Source organism: Pristis pectinata, chromosome 4 (genome assembly GCF_009764475.1).
Source record: "Pristis pectinata isolate sPriPec2 chromosome 4, sPriPec2.1.pri, whole genome shotgun sequence".
NCBI lineage: Eukaryota > Metazoa > Chordata > Chondrichthyes > Rhinopristiformes > Pristidae > Pristis > Pristis pectinata.
Window position 1 is genome coordinate 3,514,667 of NC_067408.1, and position 20,159 is coordinate 3,534,825.

Genomic DNA, 20,159 nt, shown 5'->3' on the forward strand with positions numbered 1-20,159 from the left:
GTAACAATCTCAGTTCCTGAACACACAATTGGTCTGTTTGAGGGTGAAGCACCAAATGTTATTCAGGAACTGAGGTCACATGCACTTAAACCAAACCAGTCACCTGGACCTGGATAAAGTACTGATCCAGACCAGCAGAGCACAGCACACCCTGATCTCAGGAACCCACGGTAAGTGACCCACTTCCCAACTCCCAAAGCCTGTCCACCATCTACAAGGCTCAAAGTCAGGAGTGTCATGGAACACTCTCCACTTGTTTGGATTAGTGCAGCTTCAACAGCACTCAAGTATCCAAAATGTCCAAATGCTTTCTAAACACTGATGTACCCACATCCACCACTTCCTCTGGCAGCTCGTTCCTTCTACCCACCACCCTCTGTGTGAAAAACTTGCCCCTCAGGTCCCTTTTAAATCTTTCCCCTCTTCCCTTAAAACCTATGTCCTGCACTTTTAGATCCAACTACCTTGGGAGAAAGACCATGACTTTCTATGCTATTTATGGCCCTCATAATTTTATAAACCTCTCCAAGGTCATCCCTCAGCCTCCTTCACTCCAGAGAAAACAGTCCCGGCCTGTCCAGTCTCTCCTTGTAAGTAAAGCCCTCCATTCTGGGCAACGTCCTGCTGACTCTCTTCTACACCCTCTCTTTCACTACCACATCCTTTCTGTAGTGTGGTGGCCAGAACTGCACACAATCTTCCAACCGTGGCCGAACCAACATCTTGTACAGCTGCAACATGATGTCCCAACTCTTAAAATACTGCTGCCTATGAAGAAAAGCAAGGTTCCTCACGACCCTATCCACCTGTGTCAGCATTTCCAGGGAGATATGAACTTGCACCCCAAGGTCCCTCTGTCCACCAACACATCCAAGGTCCCTGCCACGTACTGTATATGTCCGGCCAGCATTAGACAACCCAAAATGCATTACGTCGCACTTGTCTGGATTAAATTCCATCTGCCACTACTCTATCCAACTTTCTGGCTGATCTCTGTCCCTCTGTATCCTGAGGCAACAACCATCTACAACTTTACCAATGTTCATGTTGTCAGCAAACTTATTTATCAGACCATGGACATTCTCACGACAAACAACAAAGGTCCCAGCACCGATCCCTGTGGTAAACCACTGGTAACAGAATTCCAGTCAGAGAAACACACCTCTGCCTCCTATCACCACCAGTTTTGGATCTAGTTTACCTTGGATCCCATGTGCCCTGACCTTCTGGACCAGCGCAGCGCATGGAACAGTGAAGAGAACTTGCCTGGTTGGCGTGGTAGTACTTAAGCCAGCGCTCGATGTGCATTGCATACCAGCCTGGGATCAGGCACCGATTCTGGAGAGCTCTCAGCTTTGGTATGGTGTCGGCTCCAGCAGTGATCACCTCGTGGAAACTGTACTTCAGGGCCACCGGGTCATCGTGGGCTCGCTGGTGCTGGGGAAAAGACAGAGACCGATTTCCAGTGGGTGCAGTGATGGGAGCTCCTGACCGATAGCATCGTCTCCTCCACTACGTTTTTGTGAACGCGGCTCATCTGATGCTCCCATTGGGCAGGAGGTACAGAAGCCTGAAGTCCCACACCACCAGGTTCAGGAACAGCTACTTCCCTTCAACCATTCGGTTCTTGAACCAACCGGCACAACCCAAATCACTACAGCTTAGCAACACTGTGACCACTTTGATGCACTAAAATGGACTATTTTTGTTCTAATTGTGTTCTTTCTTGTAAAAATTGTGTATAATTTATGTTAAATTCATGTTTTTCTTGTGAATGCTGCTTATCTGATGCTCTGTGCCTGTGATGCTGCTGCAAGTAAGTTTTTCACTGCACCTGTGCTCACATGGACCTGTGTAGATGACGATACACTCGACTATGGCTATAATCCTGTATCGTTTATGTTAACTTGTGTTTGCCATGTTTGTAATTTACTGTGCTGTTGCTGTAAAAAGCTGATCTACATGGCATTTATACCCTGGGTATGTGTGCCCATGACAATGAACTTGAACTTGAACACTTCATCTCTGCATTCACACCCACCCCTCGTAACCTTTCACCTTCTACCATGTCAAGAATTGATCTCCCTCTACCTTAAAGATATTCAAAGACTCTTCTTCCAAGTGTTCCGAAAATATCCTAACTGATTGTATCACGGTCTGGTATGGCAATTCGAATGCACAGGAACGTAAGAAACTGCAGAGAGTAGTGGACTCAGCCTAATACATCACGGGCACATCCCTCCCCACCATTGATAGTATCTACAGGAGGCGCTGCCTCAAGAAGGCAACATCCATCATCAAAGATCCTCACCATCCGGGCCATGCCGTCTTCTCGCAGCTCCCATCGGGCAGGAGGTACAGAAGCCTGAAGTCCCACACCACCAGGTTCAGGAACAGCTACTCCCCTTCAACCATTTAGTTCTTGGACCAACCGGCACAATCCTAATCACTACAGTTTAGCAACACTGGGACCATTTTGATCACTTTGCACTAAAATGGACTTTTTTTTGTTCTAATTGTGTTCTTTCTTGTAAAAATTGTGTAGAATTTATATCTAATTTATGCTTTTCTTGTGAACATTGCTTACCTGATGCTCTGTGCCTGTGATGCTGCTGCAAGTAAGTTTTTCATTGCACGGACTTGTGCAGATGACAATAAACTCAACTTTGAGCTTGTGACAATAATAAACCTACACCGATTACAAGCCAGCTCCTCAGAGGCAGAACATCGCACTGGATCAGATCTGATCACAGGCAGACACTCCTGTGTAACCCACACACAACCACAGGCCATTGGCCAAGGACTTTGTGTTGGAAAGATATCAATTAGGAGCCCCTCAACCCTGCTGCAGCATTCAACAAGACCATGGCTAATCTGATCATAGTTTCCCCCTACCCACCCCAGTGACCTTTCACTTCTTTGACCTTACCTAGCTCACTTTACTGCGACCAAACTGCCGTGATCATTGTTGCCTTAACTGTTCCTTCTCCCACCGCTCACTGCTCCTGCCTCACTGTGAGTGGGTGATGGGGTGGGGCTTGGTTGGAGGAGAGTTGCCCTTCAGTAAGGCTGGGACTGCAGGCACCGTCTGAGTCAGCACAGGCCCACCATGTCCGTGCCAAACACGATGCCAAATTAAACTAAATCTCTTCTGCCTGCACATGATTCATTTCCCTCCATTCCCTGCATGTTCATGTGTCTGTCTAACAAACTCTAGAGAGACAAAGGACCGCAGACGCTGGTATCTAGATGAAAAACACAATGATGCTGGAGGAACTCAGCAGGCCAGGCAGCTTCTTAGTCCCGAAGAAGGGTCCTGACCCGAAACGTTGACCGCCTGCTTTTCTCCACGGATGCTGCCTGGCCTGCTGAGTTCCTCCAGCATCGTTGTGTTATTCACCTCTTAAACACCACCATCGTATCTGCCTCCACCACCACCCCTGGCAGCCCGTTCCAGGCACCCACCACTCTCTGTGTAACAAACTTGCCCCACACATCTCCTTTAAACTATACCCCCTCTCACCTTAAATGTATGACCTCTAGTATTAGACATTTTGACCCTGGGAAACCGGCTGTCCACTCCATCTATGGCTCTCATAATCTTATAAACTTCTATCAGGTCTCCCCTCAGCCTCTACTGCTCCAGAAACACTTCTTCACCCAAAAAGTGGAGGCAATTTGGAACTCTGTTCAATACATAGTCATTATTCATTGCTTAGAACATAGAACACTACAGCACAGTACAGGCCCTTCAGCCCACAGTGTTGTGCCGACATTTTATCCTGCTCTAAGATCTATCTAACCTTTCCCTCCAACATCGCCCCCATTTCTCTATCATTTATGTGTCTATCTAAGGGTCTCTTAAATGTCCCTAATGTATCTGCCCCCACAACCTCTGCCGGCAGTGCATTCCACGCATCCACCACTCTCTGTGTAAAAAACTTACCCCTGACATCCCCCTTATATCTTCCTCCAATCACCTTAAAATTATGTCCCCTTGTGTCAGCCATTGTCGCCCTGGGAAAAAAGCTTCTGAAGTTGATGGATTTTTGATAATCAAAGGTATTAAGGGAGGTTGAGAAAGGCAGGTGTGTAGATCGGTCACGATCTCTTTGAATGCTGAACAAACTGAAGAGGCTGAATGATTCTGTCTTTCCTTTATCTTTTACACGGCCTGTAAAACCACCCACAGTCTACGACCCCACCCCACGCCTACAGTTGTGGACACAGCCCAGTGCATCACGGACACCAGCCTCCCCTCCTTGGAATCTACCTCTCGCTGTCTTGGTGAAGCAGCCAGCATAATCAAAGACCCCACCCACCCAGGTCATTCTCTCTTCTCTCCTCTTCCATCAGGTAGAAGATACAGGAGCCTGAGGGCACGTACCACCAGGCTTAAGGACAGCTTCTACCCCACTGTGATGACTATCGAATGGCTCCATTATACAATGAGATGGACTATGACCTCACGATTTACCTTGTTGTGACCTTGCACCTTATTGCACTGCACTTTCTCTGTAGCTGTGACACTCTGTACTGTTGTTTTTACCTGTACAACCTCAATGCACTCTGTACTAACTCCATGTAACTGCACTGTGTAATGAATTGATCTGTATGATCAGTATGCGAGACAAGTTTTTCACTGTACCTCGGTACAAGTGACAATAATAAACCAACACCAATACCAATACAATCTCTAACCGCCTTAGCTGCACACATGAAGTACAAACACTGCCACACAGATCACTTATGGATATACTCAACCCTCTAATCCTTGATGCTTCAGTTCTGGTTTCTTGGGTGCATGCGGCAGGGGAGTAAAGGCAGGCATACCTGGTACCAGGAGTAGGCTCGGTCTGCAGGGCTGATCAGGATGCTGATGATTTTCGCCCTGGGTAGCAGAGCTGCCGCCCGCTTTGGAGCGACCTCAGAGTCAAAGTAGTTTGCACTCTTCTCGAAGAAGAAGTCCGAGCTGGTGTTGGAAGGAATAGGAAAATAGTCCATGTACCTGCAAACCGGGAGAGAGCTTGAGATTAGTTGTGTTGGGAAGGTCCAGGAGAGTTTGTTGTGCAATGACAGAGTCACAGAATGGTTACAGCATGGAAGGAGTCCCCTTGGGTCCATCCTCACTGTGCGTTGCGTCAGGGAGGCTGACGGTATCGTCAAGGATGCCAGCCCCCCGGCCCTCCCCTTTTCTCTCTTCTCCCTTCTGGGAGAAGATACAGGAGCTCGAAAGCCCAGATGTCCAGACTCAGGAACAGCTTCTTCCCCACTGCTGTCGAGTCTGAACCAGTCCCCTCTCTCACATCCCCTTCCCAGAGGTGCTGCCACGTTCTCGGACTCTGAACTCTACCTCTCCTGTTATTGTCACTTTAGCATTTCTTTTTTCATCACCTCAGGCTGCTCTGCAATCTCCTCACCATTGTGCTGTTTTGCACTCATCGCTGTGTCTTCTGTTGTATTTATTATTACCGTGTACACCGTTAACTCTGTGAGCTTCCTGCAAGCAAGGAGTTTCATTGCACCCTTGAGCACAAACTAACCTTATCCCTCACGTCCATACAAAGTAAGAGATATGGAGGGAAGGGTTAGATTGATCATGGAGTAGGTAAGATAAGATGATAAGATCAGATATCTTTATTAGTGACATGTACATTGAAACACACAGTGAAATGCATCTTTTGCGTAGAGTGTTCTGGGGGGCAGCCCACAAGTGTCACCACGCTTCCGGCGCCAACATTGCATGCCCACAACTCCCTAACCCGTACGTCTTTTGGAATGTGGGAGGAACCCGGAGCACCCGGAGGAAACCCATGCAGACACAGGGAGAACGTACAAACTCCTTCCAGACAGTGGCTGGAATTGAACCCGGGTCGCTGGCACTCTAAAGCATTATGCTAACCACTACACTACCATGCCTGCCCTTATTTATAGGTTTTTATATAGGTTGGCACAACATGGTGGGCCGAAGGGCCTGTACTGTGCTGTACTGTTCTATGTTCTATCCCAGCTCTATGTGAGACCAATCTAACCGGTCCCACTCCTTCGTGCTCTCCCACAGTGCTGCACGTACTTTCCCTTCTGATGTTTATCCAGCTCCCTTTCGAACACCACAATTGAACCTGCCCTCTGTCTCTCGCCGCATAAAGGCGGGTACAATTACAATGTTGAATAGACATTTAGACAGGTTCACAGACAGAAAAAGTTTAGGAGGATACGGGCCAAATGCAGGCAAATGGGACCAGCTCAGTTAGGCAGCTTGGTTGGCATGGATGAGTTGGGCTGAAGGGCCTGTTTCCGTGCTGTATGACTCTATGACACACTGATTCTGGAACATAGAGGGGTAGTTCCATAACACCGTTCCAGCATCTGCAGTCTCTTGTGTCTCTATTATACATTACCTTACTGTTTCCAGCCACGTAACGTGGTGTGGGCTCCAACAGCATTGGTACAACACATTTTGTACAAGAAATATCTCAAGGAGCTTCACAGATGTGAGGACACATAGTTGGATGAGACAGAAAAAGCTTGGCCAGTGACGGAGTTTTCAAGGGAGTGATGTGGGGTGTTTCAGGCACATCCCTCCCCACCATGGGTGGTAGCTACAGGAGGCGCTGCTTCAAAAGGGCAACATCCACCATCAAAGATCCCCACCATCCGGGCCGTGCCATCTTCTCGCAGCTCCCATCGGGCAGGAGGTACAGAAGCCTGAAGTCCCACACCAGCAAGTTCAGGAACAGCTACTTCCCTTCAACCATTCGGTTCTTGAACCATCTGGCTGAACCCTAATCACTACAGTTTAGCAACACTGTGATCACTTTGCAATGAAATGAACTTTCTTTTGTTCTAATTACGTTCTTTCTTTTAGGGCAGGCACAGTAGTGTAGCGGTTAGCATAACGCTTTACAGCGCCAGCGACCCAGGTTCAATTCCGGCCGCTGTCCGTAAGGAGTTTATACGTTCTCCCCGTGCCTGCGTGGGTTTCCTCTGGGTGCTCCGGTTTCCTCCCACATTCCAAAGACGTACGGGTTAGGAAGTTGTGGGCATGCTATGTTGGCGCTGGAAGCATGGCAGAAGATATCTTTATTAGTCACATGTACATTGAAACACACAGTGAAATGCATCTTTCGCCTAGAGTGTTCTGGGGGCAGCCCGCAAGTGTCGCCACGCTTCGGGCGCCAACACAGCACGCCCACAACTTCCTAACCCGTACGCCTTTGGAATGTGGGAGGAAACCGGAGCACCCGGAGGAAACCCACGCAGACACGGGGGGAACGTATAAACTCCTTACGGACAGCGCCCGGAATTGAACCCGGGTCGCTGGCACTGTAATAGAGTAACGCGTGTGTTTCAATGTACATGTGACTCATAAAGATATCTTAAAATTGTGAATAATTTATGTTTAATTTATGTTTTTCTTATGAATTCTGCTTACATGATGCTCTGTGCCTGTGATGCTGCTGCAAGTAAGTTTTTCATTGCACCTGCGCACACACGGACTTGTGCAGATGACAATAAACTCGACTTTGACTTTAGAATAAACTGTTCATCTATTAATGGTGGGGGTAAGGAAAAGGATAACACAAGGTGTGCCAGGGGTCTTTGTCTCCAGATTTAGCAGATGGCAGATGTTGGAAATCTGAAAAAAAAATGCTGGAAAGACAATGGAAGAAAGACAGTGAACATCTCGGACCAATTCATCAGAACCAGGGAAAGAAGTTACCCGATGAGAGGGAGGGAAGAGGGGTTGGTGGCTTTGAGAACATATCCGTGCTGTGCGTGGGTGAGGGCTGTGGGATATTCTGCTGATCACCTTACCAGTCAATGCCCTTGTGATAGTTTGGCCCGTTGAAGAACTGCAGCTCCTCGAAGGTGTCTGGGTTTGGAGTGTTACTGGTGATGTCCGGGTGCATAGTGAGGAAAAGATAGAGAGCTGTGGTACCTGGGGAGGAAGAGATCGCTGTTACCTTCCCTTACTCTCTGAGCAATCTGACATAAGTGAGCAGCTAGATAAGGTGGCTGCAACGAACAGCAGAATCCCCGGCCTTCCCATCCATTCCTCTCACAGTTGTTGATCCAGACAGAACCCAACAGCAACAAACCATCTGCTGGAGGAACTCGGCAGGTCGAGCGACATCTGTTGGGGGGGGGGGGGGGGGGGGGGGGGGGGGGTGGGGGGGGGCGGTGAGGAATTGTTGATTCTTCAAACTCAAACCCTGCCCAGTTCCACCAGCAGATTGTTTGTTGCTCCAGAATCCAGTATCTGCAGTCTCTTGTGTCTCCGGAATTCCCAACAGTGTGGCCCACCATAGCACCATCTATATAGGACATAGAACACTGCAGCACAGTACAGGCCCTTCTTCCCACAATGTTGTGCCAACATTTTATCCTGCTCTAAGATCTATCTAACCCTTCCCTCCCACATAGCCCCCCATTTCTCTATCATTCATGTGTCTAAGAGTCTCTTAAATGTCCCTAATGTATCTGCCCCCACAACCTCTGCCGGCAGTGCGTTCCACACACCCACCACTCTCTGTGTAAAAAAACTTACCCCTGACATCCCCCTTATACCTTCCTCCAATCACCTTAAAATTATGTCCCTTCGTGTTAGCCATTGTCGCCCTGGGAAAAAGTCTCTGACTGTCCACTCGATCTATGCCTCTTATCATCTTGTACACCTCTATAGTCACATTATCATCCAGCTTGAGGTTGCCATCTCATTGCTGAACTCCCACAGAAGGCCAGGGGTATGTTCCTGAAATCCTTCCCTCATCAGGATGTTTTCCAATCTCCAACATGTTTCCAGCACTTTCTATTTTGTTTCAGCCTATCAGTTTCTTGATTGTTAAACTCACAAGACCCTCTCCTCCCCATAGAGTAGTAGAGAATCACAGAGTCATACAGCACAGAAACAGGCCCTTCGGCCCAACTCGTCCATGCCGACCAAGATTCCCATCTAAGCTCGTCCCATTTGCCTGCATTTGGCCCATATCCCTCTAAACCTTTCCTCTTCACGTACCTGTCCAAGTGCCTTTTAAATGTTGTTAATGTACCTGCCTCAACAACAATCAGGTAGCTTTGGTGAGATTAATTAGTTCAAATTATTAACTGGCTTTAAATTCCACAGCTGCCATAGTGGGACTTGAGCTCAGGTTTCTGTGGGCACTACTGTTGATGTTAATTGGGGAAGTTTTATACCAGTGATAACTGTGCTAGGGAGAATGAAAATGAGGAGATGGATTTCCCATCAACCAGTAAAGAAGCCAAAAATGTGGACAAATTGCTCTACACTGGGTTATCTTCCCAGTGTATCTTCACTGGAACATCTCCTCCTCACCCCCTCTCTCTGCTTTCTGCGGGGACCGCGCTCTCCGTGACTCCCTTGTCCACTCGTCCCTCCCTTTTGATAACCACCTTGGCACATGCCTGCAAAGAGCCTCATGTCTGCCCTCACCCCCTCCCCCCGCTGACATAACAGGGACAGGGTTCCCCTTGTCGTCACCTACCACCCCACGAGCCTCCGCATCCAACACATCATTCTCTGCAACTTCCCCCACCTCCAATGGGATCCCACCACCAGGCACATCTTCCTCTCACCCCCTCCCTCTGCTTTCCGCAGGGACCGCGCTCTCCGCGACTCCCTTGTCCACTTGTCCCTCCCCGCTGATAATCCCCCTGGCACTCGTGCCTGCAAAGAGTGCCCTCTCCTACCAGATTCCTTCTTCTTCAGACCTTGGCTTCTTCTACCTATCACCTATCAGCTTATTACATCTTCCCCTGACTCCCCCACCCACCTACCTTCCCCCACCTCTCACCTGGACTCACCTCTCACCTGCCTGCATGTGGTCCTCCCCCTCCCCCACCTTCTTATTCTGGCTTCTGCCCTCTTCCTTTCCAGTCCTGATGAAGGGTCTCGACCTGAAAAGTCGACTGTTTATTTCCCTCCATAGATGCTGCCTGACCTGCTGAGTTCCTCCAGCACTTTGTATATATTGCTACACTGGGTTAACCCAATGTTCAACAGCATGGAACCATTTTCTTTGTTTTATGTATGTGATCATGAGACGTGGACGTTGCTGGCAATGCCAGTGTTTATTGTCCATTGCTCCTGATCTGAGGCACATTTCTAACCAAGGGACTCAGGGATTTGATCGGCGATGCCTTCAGTGGGGTGATGCAGGAGTGGAGGCAAGGGGTTTGTAGAAGAAGTGACAATAACTGTTGAATGTGACTGAAACCGAGACATTTGCAAAAGTATTTTGAGTTTGACAAATGTGTGTCTTCCTTCCTTCCTCAATCCTGATCAGCAAGGCATTTTTAGACCACTCCGAAACTAATCTGTTTTTATAAGTAAAACGACAATGGTTTCAAGCAGTTGGAGAAAGGGTGGGTTGCTGCAGCTCTGATGATATGACCAGAGATTGAATTCCAAGGCAGAATACAAGGTTAATGGCAGGACTCTTAGCAGTGTGGAGGAACAGAGGGATCTTGGGGTCCACGTCCATAGATCAAGGTTGCCACACAGGTCGATAGGGTTGTTAAGAAGGCATATGGAGTGTTGGCCTTCATTAGTCGGGGTACTGAGTTCAAGAGCAGCGAGGTGATGTTGCAGCTCTATAGAACTTTGGTATTGTGTTCAGTTCTGGTCATCTCATTATAGGAAGGATGTGGAAGCTTTAGAGAGGGTGCAGAGGAGATTTACCAGGACGTTGCCTAGATTGGAGAGCATGTCTTATGAGGATAGGTTGAGCGAGCTAGGGCTTTTCTCTTTGGAGAGAAGGAGAATGAGAGGGGACTTGATAGAGGTGATGATGAGGCATAGATCGAGTGGACAGTCAAAGACTTCTTCCCAGGGTGACAATGACTAACACGAGGGGACATAATTTTAAGGTGATTGGAGGAAGGTATAAGGGGGATGTCAGGGGTAAGTTTTTTTATACAGAGAGTGGTGGGTGTGTGGAACACACTGTTGGCAGATACATTAGGGACATTTAAGAGACTCTTAGATAGACACATGAATGATAGAGAAATGGGGGGCTATGTAGGAGGGAAGGGTTAGATAGAACTCAGAGCAGGATAAAATGTCAGCACGACATTGTGGGCCGAAGGGCCTGCGCTGTGCTGTAGTGTTCTATGTAGACCATCTAAGGATCCAGGGATTGTTGCTGTTACAATGATGTCATGGTTGGACAACCAGTCTCAGATTATCAGCAGGGATGTAGTGGGGAGTCAGTGCTCTCTTTTGTGGATTTATTACTCCACACCTGGGGTTTTAAGTTCTCTCTCAACTCCCTTCTACATCTGTCAAACTGCCATTTGTCCATCACACTTCAGAGTTCTGCTCATCTGGGCCCAGGTCAAATTATCTCTCCACGTTGCGTGTTCCAAAAACTACAGTCTTGTCTTAAACGTCCCGCTCCAATTGTGTGACAATCTCCAACCCCCATTCCATTCTTTCACACTGGCCCAAGGCACCTTCCTGTCCCACTTCCTCCATCCTACGTATCTTCGTCCTTTACCCCAATTCTTATTTTTTAAAGCCTTTTTAACACTTCTGCCCTGTCCCAACCCCTTCCACCACCTTCTTGTTTCCCCAAAGTCCACGAGTAATGAATCCATGCTGCAAAGTATTGGATGTTTTACCACACTAAGGCACTAATGAGGAGATTTTCTACCTGAGACAAATCTGGACGCAACAACAGCTTGCAATTTTCCGTACAATTACGTGGAAAATCCCAGGATGAGATCGTGCAAACTTGTTGTGAGCAATCCCAGCAAGCAGAACAATTACTGTTAAACAGAAATCCTCGATGAATTCACTTATGGATTTAAGTGAGACATGGCAATGAAGGGGCTTTTGCCACTTGGCATGTTAACGACAGCTATCACTGAGACAGACGGCACACTGTGCCAACACCAAACAGCAATGGTAGAAATTAGAGGCGCAGTCTTTTCACATCAACAGCTGGGGAAGGAAGGAGTACATATCTCTAGAGCACTGGAGCTCAGCTTGACATTTGTTAATACGCCCACAATGCCTGGAGCAGAGATCCAGATGTTAGCAGCTGTCCCTGAGGTCTGATCTTACATGGCTGAAGTCACTCAGCCAAGGCAGCTGTGAGATCAGGAAACACCCTGATTACCAGCAATTGACAGGAAGCAGCCTTTTATTAAAGGAACCTCCCTCAACAACCAGTTGAGTAAAGACATTGCTGAATGCATGCTTAAAATATAATCAGCCGTCTTGAGTCCTAACCAACTCTAAGTAGGCAGATCTTGTCCAGGGCAGCTATTGTGACAAACCATTGGATAATTCATTCCATGCTCCAGTTCACCATCAAAGATCCCCCACCGTCCGGGCCGTGCCGTCTTCTCGCAGCTACCATCGGGCAGAAGCCTGAAGTCCCACACTACCAGGTTCAGGAACAGCTACTTCCCTTCAACCATTCGGTTCTTGAACCAACCGGCACAACCCCAATCACTACCTCAGTATAGCAAAACTATGACTACTTTGATCACTTTGTACTAAAATGGACTTCTTTTTTGTTCTAATTGTGTTCTTTCTTGTAAAAAATGTGTATAATTTATGGTTAATTTATGTTTTTCTTGTGAATGCTGCTTATCTGATGCTCTGTGCCTGTGATGCTGCTGCAAGTAAGTTTTTCATTGCACCTGTGCTTGTGCAGATGACAATAAACTTGACTTTGACTTTGGAGTGATCACTGCTAGAAGTTCTGGATATGTCAATGGGTAGGAAGAGGATCAGATGCTTTGGTAATGACAGCCCAACCTCGATATAGAACTGGGGACACCCCCCCCTCCAGAAGGTCTCACACAATGGGCTGATTTGTGAGGTCTGCCCTTTCAGTGTCCATCAGTACAGCATGCATTGTATCTTCACAACTGTATCCACAGTGGAAGGGTCATTCATTGATCTGCCCATTCCAATAAGCCACTTGTCTCTGCCCGAGACTGCGAGAATTTGCAGAGAGTTGTGGACACAGCCCAGCCCATCACACAAACCAGCCTCCCCTCTATTGACTCTGTCTACACTTCTCGCTGCCTCGGGAAAGCAGCCAACATAATCAAGGTCCCCTCCCACAATGGTCATTCTCTCTTCTACTGTCTCTCAACAGACAGAAGATACATAAGTTTGAAAGCACGTACCACCAAACAGAAGGACAGCTTCTATTAGACTCTTGTATGGACCTCTTGTACACTAAAGATAAATTATTAATCTCCCAATCTACCTTAACACTATATTCTTCATTTTGTTTTCCCTTTTTACTACCTTGATGTACTTATGTATGGAATGATCTGTCGTATGTACTGAATGATGGCACGCAAACAAAAGCTTTTCACTGTATCTTGCTACATGTGACAATAATAAACCAATAATAAACCTGTTGCTCTAAATATTTTGCCAAACTGTCAACTCATCTCAAGACAGTGTTTCCTATAGCAAGAACAACACACTGCAATTACATTTACATTTCAATTGCAGACATAGGAAACATGGTTAAACTGGAAAGATTGCAGAAAAGATTTACGAGGATGTTGTCAGGACTTGAGGGCCTGAGTTATAGTGAGAGGTAGGTCAGGTGAGGTCTTTATTCCTTGGAACGAGGGAGAATGAGGGGCGACCTTATAGAGGTGTTTAAATTATGAGAGGCATAGATGAGGTGGACGGTAACAGTCTTTTCTCCAGGGTAGGGGAGTCCAAAACTAGGGGGCATAGATTTAGGGTGAGGGGGGCAACTTTTTTCACGCAGAGGGTGGTGAGTATATGGGACGAGCTGTCAGAGGAAGTGGGTGAGGCAGGTACAACAGTATCATTTAAGAAGCACTTGGATAGGTACATGGAGGGGCGGGGCTTGGACGGATATGGGTTGAAGGCAGGAAATTGGGACTAGCTGGGTGGGCACTGTGGTCGGCATGGACTGGTTGGGCAGAAGGGCCTGTATCCGTGCTGTATTGCTCTGTGGCACTGTGAATCTACATGCCACCCCAGCACTGAACATTATGGATTAATAATTCAGAGTTTAAATCCCAGCATGGTGGCTTGAGAATTAGAATTCCCATAGACTAGTAGTTTTTGAGTATAGTCTCACTACTTAAGAAAGGAGGGAGATAGAAAACAATGAAGTTCAGACGAATTCGCCTAACATCACAGTAGGGAAAATACTAGAGTCTATTATTAAGGAAGTGGTAACAGATAAGAATATAATTGAGCAGAGCCAACACGGACTTATGAAAGGGAAAGCAGGTTTGAGTTCTCGTGAGGTTGAAACTAGAAACAATTAGCTAAGGGGGAGGTAGTAGATGTGATATATTGGGATTTTCAGAAGACCAAGTGGTTTTTAAACAAAATTAGGGTCATATACTGAAGGTTGGGTCATGGACAGAAATAGACATAACGAATAAACAGAAGACACAAGAGACTGCGGATGCTGGAACCTGGAGCAAAAAACAAGCTGCTGGAGGAACTCAGCGGGTCAGGCAGCATCTGTGGAGGGAAATGGACAGTTGGTTTCGGGTCTTGATGACTGCCCATTTCCCTCCACAGATGCCACCTGACCTGCTGAGTTCCTTCATCTGTTGCTCCAGATTCCAGCAGCTGCAGTTTCTTGCATCTCCACTGATTGGGCAAAGCCCTGCATGGGAGCAGAATGCGACTGGCAATGTCTCCACTGCAGGCTCCTCGTTCTCCCTGCATGTGGAAACGTCCTGCTGCAGGGCAGTACCTGGACATGTCTCATTCTGGGTTCTTGCAAGCCAAAAACCTTCCACCACTAGATTCCTCCTCTCAATAATAAAACTCAAGATTAAAACTCTTTATATAAAACGAGGAGAGAGAAAAGATTGAAATTTGAACCACCCCCAGCTGTGGGTTCACACTTACCTGACTTTTGGGGACCAATAATTAGAAGTTTTGGAAGTCTGTCACATGTTTTTTCTTTAGACCAGATATCTTTGTGTCTTTTATCCTCACAAGGATCCTGCAACAGAACAGATACAAGAGGCATGTGTATATCCGAGGCCCATCAACAACCAGGGAATTCCGTGGCCTTGTAACGATGTCCTGTCAGTCACTGTATCTCCCAAGAGGTGGCAAACATTGATGGTAATGCTGTCCTTTGTCTCGTGTCAGGAAGGAAGGAGAAGTAGTGCCGCCGTAGTTCCCTGCAACACCATGGACTACCCTCATATTTTCAACACTTGGGCAAGACCTTGACACATGTGAGACCTGCATTTCTATAGGGTCTTTCACATCCTCCGATGCGTTTTAACAAGCAATTGCAGTGCAGTCCCTTGTAATGTAGGACACAGGGTTAACAACTTGTGCACAGCAAGCAGTACTGTGATAATCAATAGTTAAATGATGGCTGGGACACAGTGAAAAGCGTCCCTGATTTTTCTTTAAAGTACTGCCATGGGATATTCTGGAAACCCCTGAGGGAGGAGACGAGGTCATGGTGTAAGTTCTAGTAGTGATAGGATCTCCAACACAGCGGCTCTCTCTCAGCACTGAACTGTAGTGTGAGAAGATCCAGTGAAGGCAAGCGAGTTGAGATGATATCAGGTTTCCCTGAAACCTGACGGACCTGGTTCCGCGGCCTCCTTGCAAGAAGGAGATGGTTATAGGAAAAATGGTGCCGACTGTTGAGGGTCCAGACCACTCTTGGTCATGCAGGTCACCAGTGGTGGAGATTATATTTGGAGACAATCTAGAGACCAGAATTGGGAGGGTGCAGGGTGTAGGGACTGGAGGATGTTACAGAGATCAGGAGGGGTTCGGAATGGGGAGGGGAGGTGTACAGAGGGAGGGTATAGGGGCTGGAGGATGTTGCAGAGATAGGGGGGAGTGCAGGACCGGGGGTGTGTGACAAAGAGGGGAGGGCATAGGGTTGGAGGAATTTGCAGAGATAGGGAGTGAGGGAGAGTACAGGGTCTGGAGGAGGTTGCAGAGATAGGGAGGAGTGTGGGGGGGGTTGGTTTACAGAAATAGGGAGGGTCTGGGGTCCGGAGAAAGTTGCAAAGGTAGGGACGGTGTAGGGGTTGGAGAAAGTTGCAACGATATGGACTATTACAGACCTAGAAGAGGTTGCAGAAAAGAGTGCGGGGCTGGAGGAGGTGGCAGAGATGGAGAGGGTTTGTGGGGCTTCTGAAATGGGAATGCATGTGGGATTGGAGGGGGTTACAAGAATAGGTTGGGTTATAGAGGGGGTTACAGAGATGGTGAGGATGGTAGTTTTATCAAGGGTGCTGTGGAACAGGAGCTTCATAGAAGGACAAGGTGACAAACTAACAGAAACAACCCCAAATGACAATCAGCATGTATGTGAAAATAGGAAAATAGGCAGGCACGGTAGTGTAGCAGTTAGCGTAACGCTTTACAGCGCCAGCGACCCAGGTTCAATTTTGGTCACTGTCTGTAAGGAGTTTGTACGTTCTCCCCCTGTCTGCGTGGGTTTCCTCCGGGTTCTCCGGTTTCCTCCCACATTCCCAAGATGTACGGGTTAGGAAGTTGTGGGCATGCTGTGTTGGCGCCGGAAACATGGCAACACTTGCAGGCTGCCCCCAGAACACTCTAGGCAAAAAGATGCATTTCACTGTGTGTTTCGATGTACATGTGACTAACAAAGATATCTTATAAAGCCGATTCTCCACTGCACAAGGTAACTCCGGAGGTCCGTTGCCTGGTTTCAGGGCAGCAGGTACCAACCTGCCAGAAAGGGTCCTTCTCTTCGGGGAAGAGCTGGAAGTATCTCTGTGCCAGCTGCACAGGAGGGAGTGTCTGCAGCTTCAGGTTGGTCCAGCACTGCACGAAGCTGATCAGATTCTTAAACGTGTAGAGCCCCAGCCGGTCATTGCCGTAATTTGACAGGTGCGTCATAAAGATGCTGATCTAGGAGAGAAGTGGAGGGAGAGGATCAGCATTTCACTTGCCCACAAGGACCTCAGGGCAGCGAACAATTCTGAGGCGGGTTTTTAGGAGTGGGAAATGTGAAGGTTGGGTGAAGCACAAATTCACAGAGTTTCTCCTTCAAGGGTATTTTATAGAATGATAAAAGGGAGGCCATTCTGTCCATCACTGCCCAAAACTGTTCCCTCCCTTGGTTCCCAATAGAACCCTTAGTTCCCACAAGGAAGGCGCGCCAGCATCTTTCCTTTCTTAGGAGGTTAAGGAGGTTCAGCTTGTCATTGAACACTCTAACAAACTTCTACAGATGTACTGTTGAAAGTATCCTGACTGGTTGCATCATGGTCTGGTATGGCAATTCGAATGTGCAGGAAGGTAAGAAACTGCAGAGAAACTCTGCCCAATACATCATGGTACATACCTCCCCACCATTGGTAGTATCTACAGGAGGCGCTGCCTCAAGAAGGCAACATCCATCATCAAAGATCCTCACCATCCGGGCCATGCCATCTTCTCACAGCTCCCATCGGGCAGGAGGTACAGAAGTCTGAAGTCCCACACCACCAGGTTCAGGAACAGCTACTTCCCCACAATTATCAGGTCTTGAACCGACCTGCACAACCCTAACCCTACCTCAGCAACGGAACACTACGGACCACCTCTTGCACTGCTGTGGACTTGTCTCTGATTGTGTTCTGTTTTTTGCACACTTTTTTTCTCTCTCTTCACTGTCTTGTATAATTTACATATAATTTATGTTCTGTGTGTTGTCTGTACCTAGGTGCCTGTGATACTGCTGCAAGCAAGCTTTTCACTGTACCTGTACCTCACTGAACTTGTGCACATGGCAATAAGCTCGACTTGACTTGATGATTGGAGTGTGTGCTGTTTGAACATTGTCAGATAAATACATGCTTCAGATTAGTGGCAAAAAACTGCCCCATTTTGATAGCCAAACTTTGCTAATTTGAAGTCCTTTCTAATAGATTTATTTCAAGACATAATGAAGATAGAAGAGTGTTTTTTATTGCAAGTTTCAAAGCAGCCACAGACACAGAATTCCAGGAAGGTGGAAGATTGATGAAGGCTTCCCAGCTGTTCCTGGAATGAGCTGTGACTCTCTCGGTTTCTTGGATGACTGCAATCAAAGCCTTCTCTCTGCCATCTGACCAGCTGTTCTTGGCAGCACCTTTAAACCTCCTCCTGTTCAGGAACCAGAATTAGTTCTCTCTCCCTGCCCAGTTCCATCTGTAGCTGCGACTGAGGCTGCTTCTTGGCGTGTCATGTTTAGGAGCCCTGGCTTCTTTCCATCTGTGGCAGGAATAAGGTGTGAATCACTGTCTGCCAGAGCTTTGCAACTGAGCCTCGAAAATAAACCTCCCAATCTGCTGTTGGGATGAAGTGTGAATCAGTGACTGCCTTCCTGCAGAGCAGCCATTCCACACGTGGACCAAGGTGTGAATTTCTCAGGCTTCACTCCACCACTGTCCACCCATCTGTGGGCACCCACGTGCATATACATGTCCTCCCCAGGATACAGCAGGCTTCTGTTCATAGAATATAGAACATAGAACATTACAGCATAGTACAGGCCCTTTGGCCCACAATTAACAACCCTACCAACTTGCATGGCAACCTTGAGGGATCTATGGACGTGGACCCCAAGATCCCTCTGTTCCTCCACACTGCTAAGAGTCCTGCCATTAACCTTGTATTTTGCTTTCAAATTTGATCTTCCAAAGTGTATCACTTCACACTTTTCTGGGTTGAACTCCCTCTGCCACTTCTCAGCCCAGGTCTGCATCCTATCGGTGTCCCGTTGTAACCTACAGCAACCTTGTACACTATCCGGAACACCACCAACCTTTGTGTCATCAGCAAACTTATGAACCCACCCCTCCACATCCTCATCCAAGTCATCTACAAAAATCACAAAGAGCAGGAGTCCCAGAACAGATCCCTGTGGAACGCCACTGGTCACCGACCTCTAGTCAGAATACGCTCCATCTACCACCACCCTCTGTCTTCGATGGGCGAGCCAGTTCTGAATCCACACATCCAAGTTTCCCTGGATCCCATGCCTCCTGACTTTCTGAATGAGCCTTCCGTGAGGAACTTTATCAAGACAGCATGGAAACGCCCTTTGGCCCAACTCATCCATGCCAACCAAGATGCCCATCTAAGCTAGTGCCATTTGCCTGAGTTTGGCCCATATCCCTCTAAATCCTTCTTACCTACGTACCTGTCCAAACGTCTCTTAAATGTTGTTATTGTACCTGCCTCAACCACTTCCTCTGGCAGCTCGTTCCATATATGGACCACCCGCTGGGTGAAAAAGTTGCCCCTCAGGTCCCCTTTAAATCTTTGCCCTCTCACCTTAAACCTGCAGCCTCTAGTTTCGAGGCCCCCTCACCCTGGAAAGAAGACGTGACGCACCACCCTCTGCGTGAAGAAGTCGCCCCTCGGGTCCCTTTTTAATGTTTTCCCTTCTCACCTCGAAAGAGTTCCTGAGAACTCTTCGTAAGTGGAACAGTTTGCGAGTCAGAAGTGTGGCGAAACATTTAAATAAAAACATCGGCCAACCAAGGGCAACATGTAGTTAAACCAGGGCGTTTAACTCAACCGTTCAGATTTCTCTGCAAGATGCAATGATCTTGCTGATTACCAAGTTTCCACCAGGCAGAAGATACCTGCAGCCCCACAGCAGTCAGCAATTCCGTCCCACCGGTGTCCCAAACACTCAATCGTGTGTACAGGCTGTTTGTAAGTCAGGGGTTTGTAACCTGGGGAAGATCTTAGACCTAAGAGAGCGAAGTGACATGATGTCATGGTAAAAGCCTTTCCCTCAATGTCAATAAAAGAGCAGGTCATTGACTTCAGGAAAGGGGGTGGTGGACATGCTTCTGTCTACATCAACGGTGCTGAGGTCAAGAGGGTTGAGAGCTTCAAGTTCCTAGGAGTGGACATCACCAATAGACTGTCCTGGTCAAATCACGTAGACGCCACAGCCAAGAAAGCTCACCAGCGCCTCTACTTCCTCAGGAGGCTAAAGAAATTCAGTATGTCCCCTTTGACACTCACCAACTTTTATCGATGCACAATAGAAAGCATCCTATCTGGATGTATCACGGCTTGGGACGGCAACTGCTCTGCCCGGGACCACAAGAAACTGCAGAAAGTTGCGGACACAGCCCAGCGCATCACGGACACCAGCCTCCCCTCCATGGACTCTGTC

General features: G+C 47.7%; 1 protein-coding gene across 6 annotated transcripts in view; it reads right to left on the minus strand.

Moving 5' to 3' along the window:
• ndst1b (N-deacetylase/N-sulfotransferase (heparan glucosaminyl) 1b) overlaps positions 1–20,159 on the minus strand; it is a 290,113-nt gene that overhangs the window by 28,748 nt on the left and 241,206 nt on the right. For all 6 annotated transcript variants that reach the window (XM_052013795.1, XM_052013796.1, XM_052013797.1 and 3 more), the window contains 5 exons: positions 16,727–16,909; positions 14,903–14,999; positions 7,819–7,942; positions 4,834–5,008; positions 1,267–1,437 (listed from right to left, as the gene is read on the minus strand). In XM_052013795.1, coding sequence (XP_051869755.1) covers positions 1,267–1,437; positions 4,834–5,008; positions 7,819–7,942; positions 14,903–14,999; positions 16,727–16,909 — 750 coding nt within the window. The remainder of the gene's footprint in view (positions 1–1,266; positions 1,438–4,833; positions 5,009–7,818; positions 7,943–14,902; positions 15,000–16,726; positions 16,910–20,159) is intronic.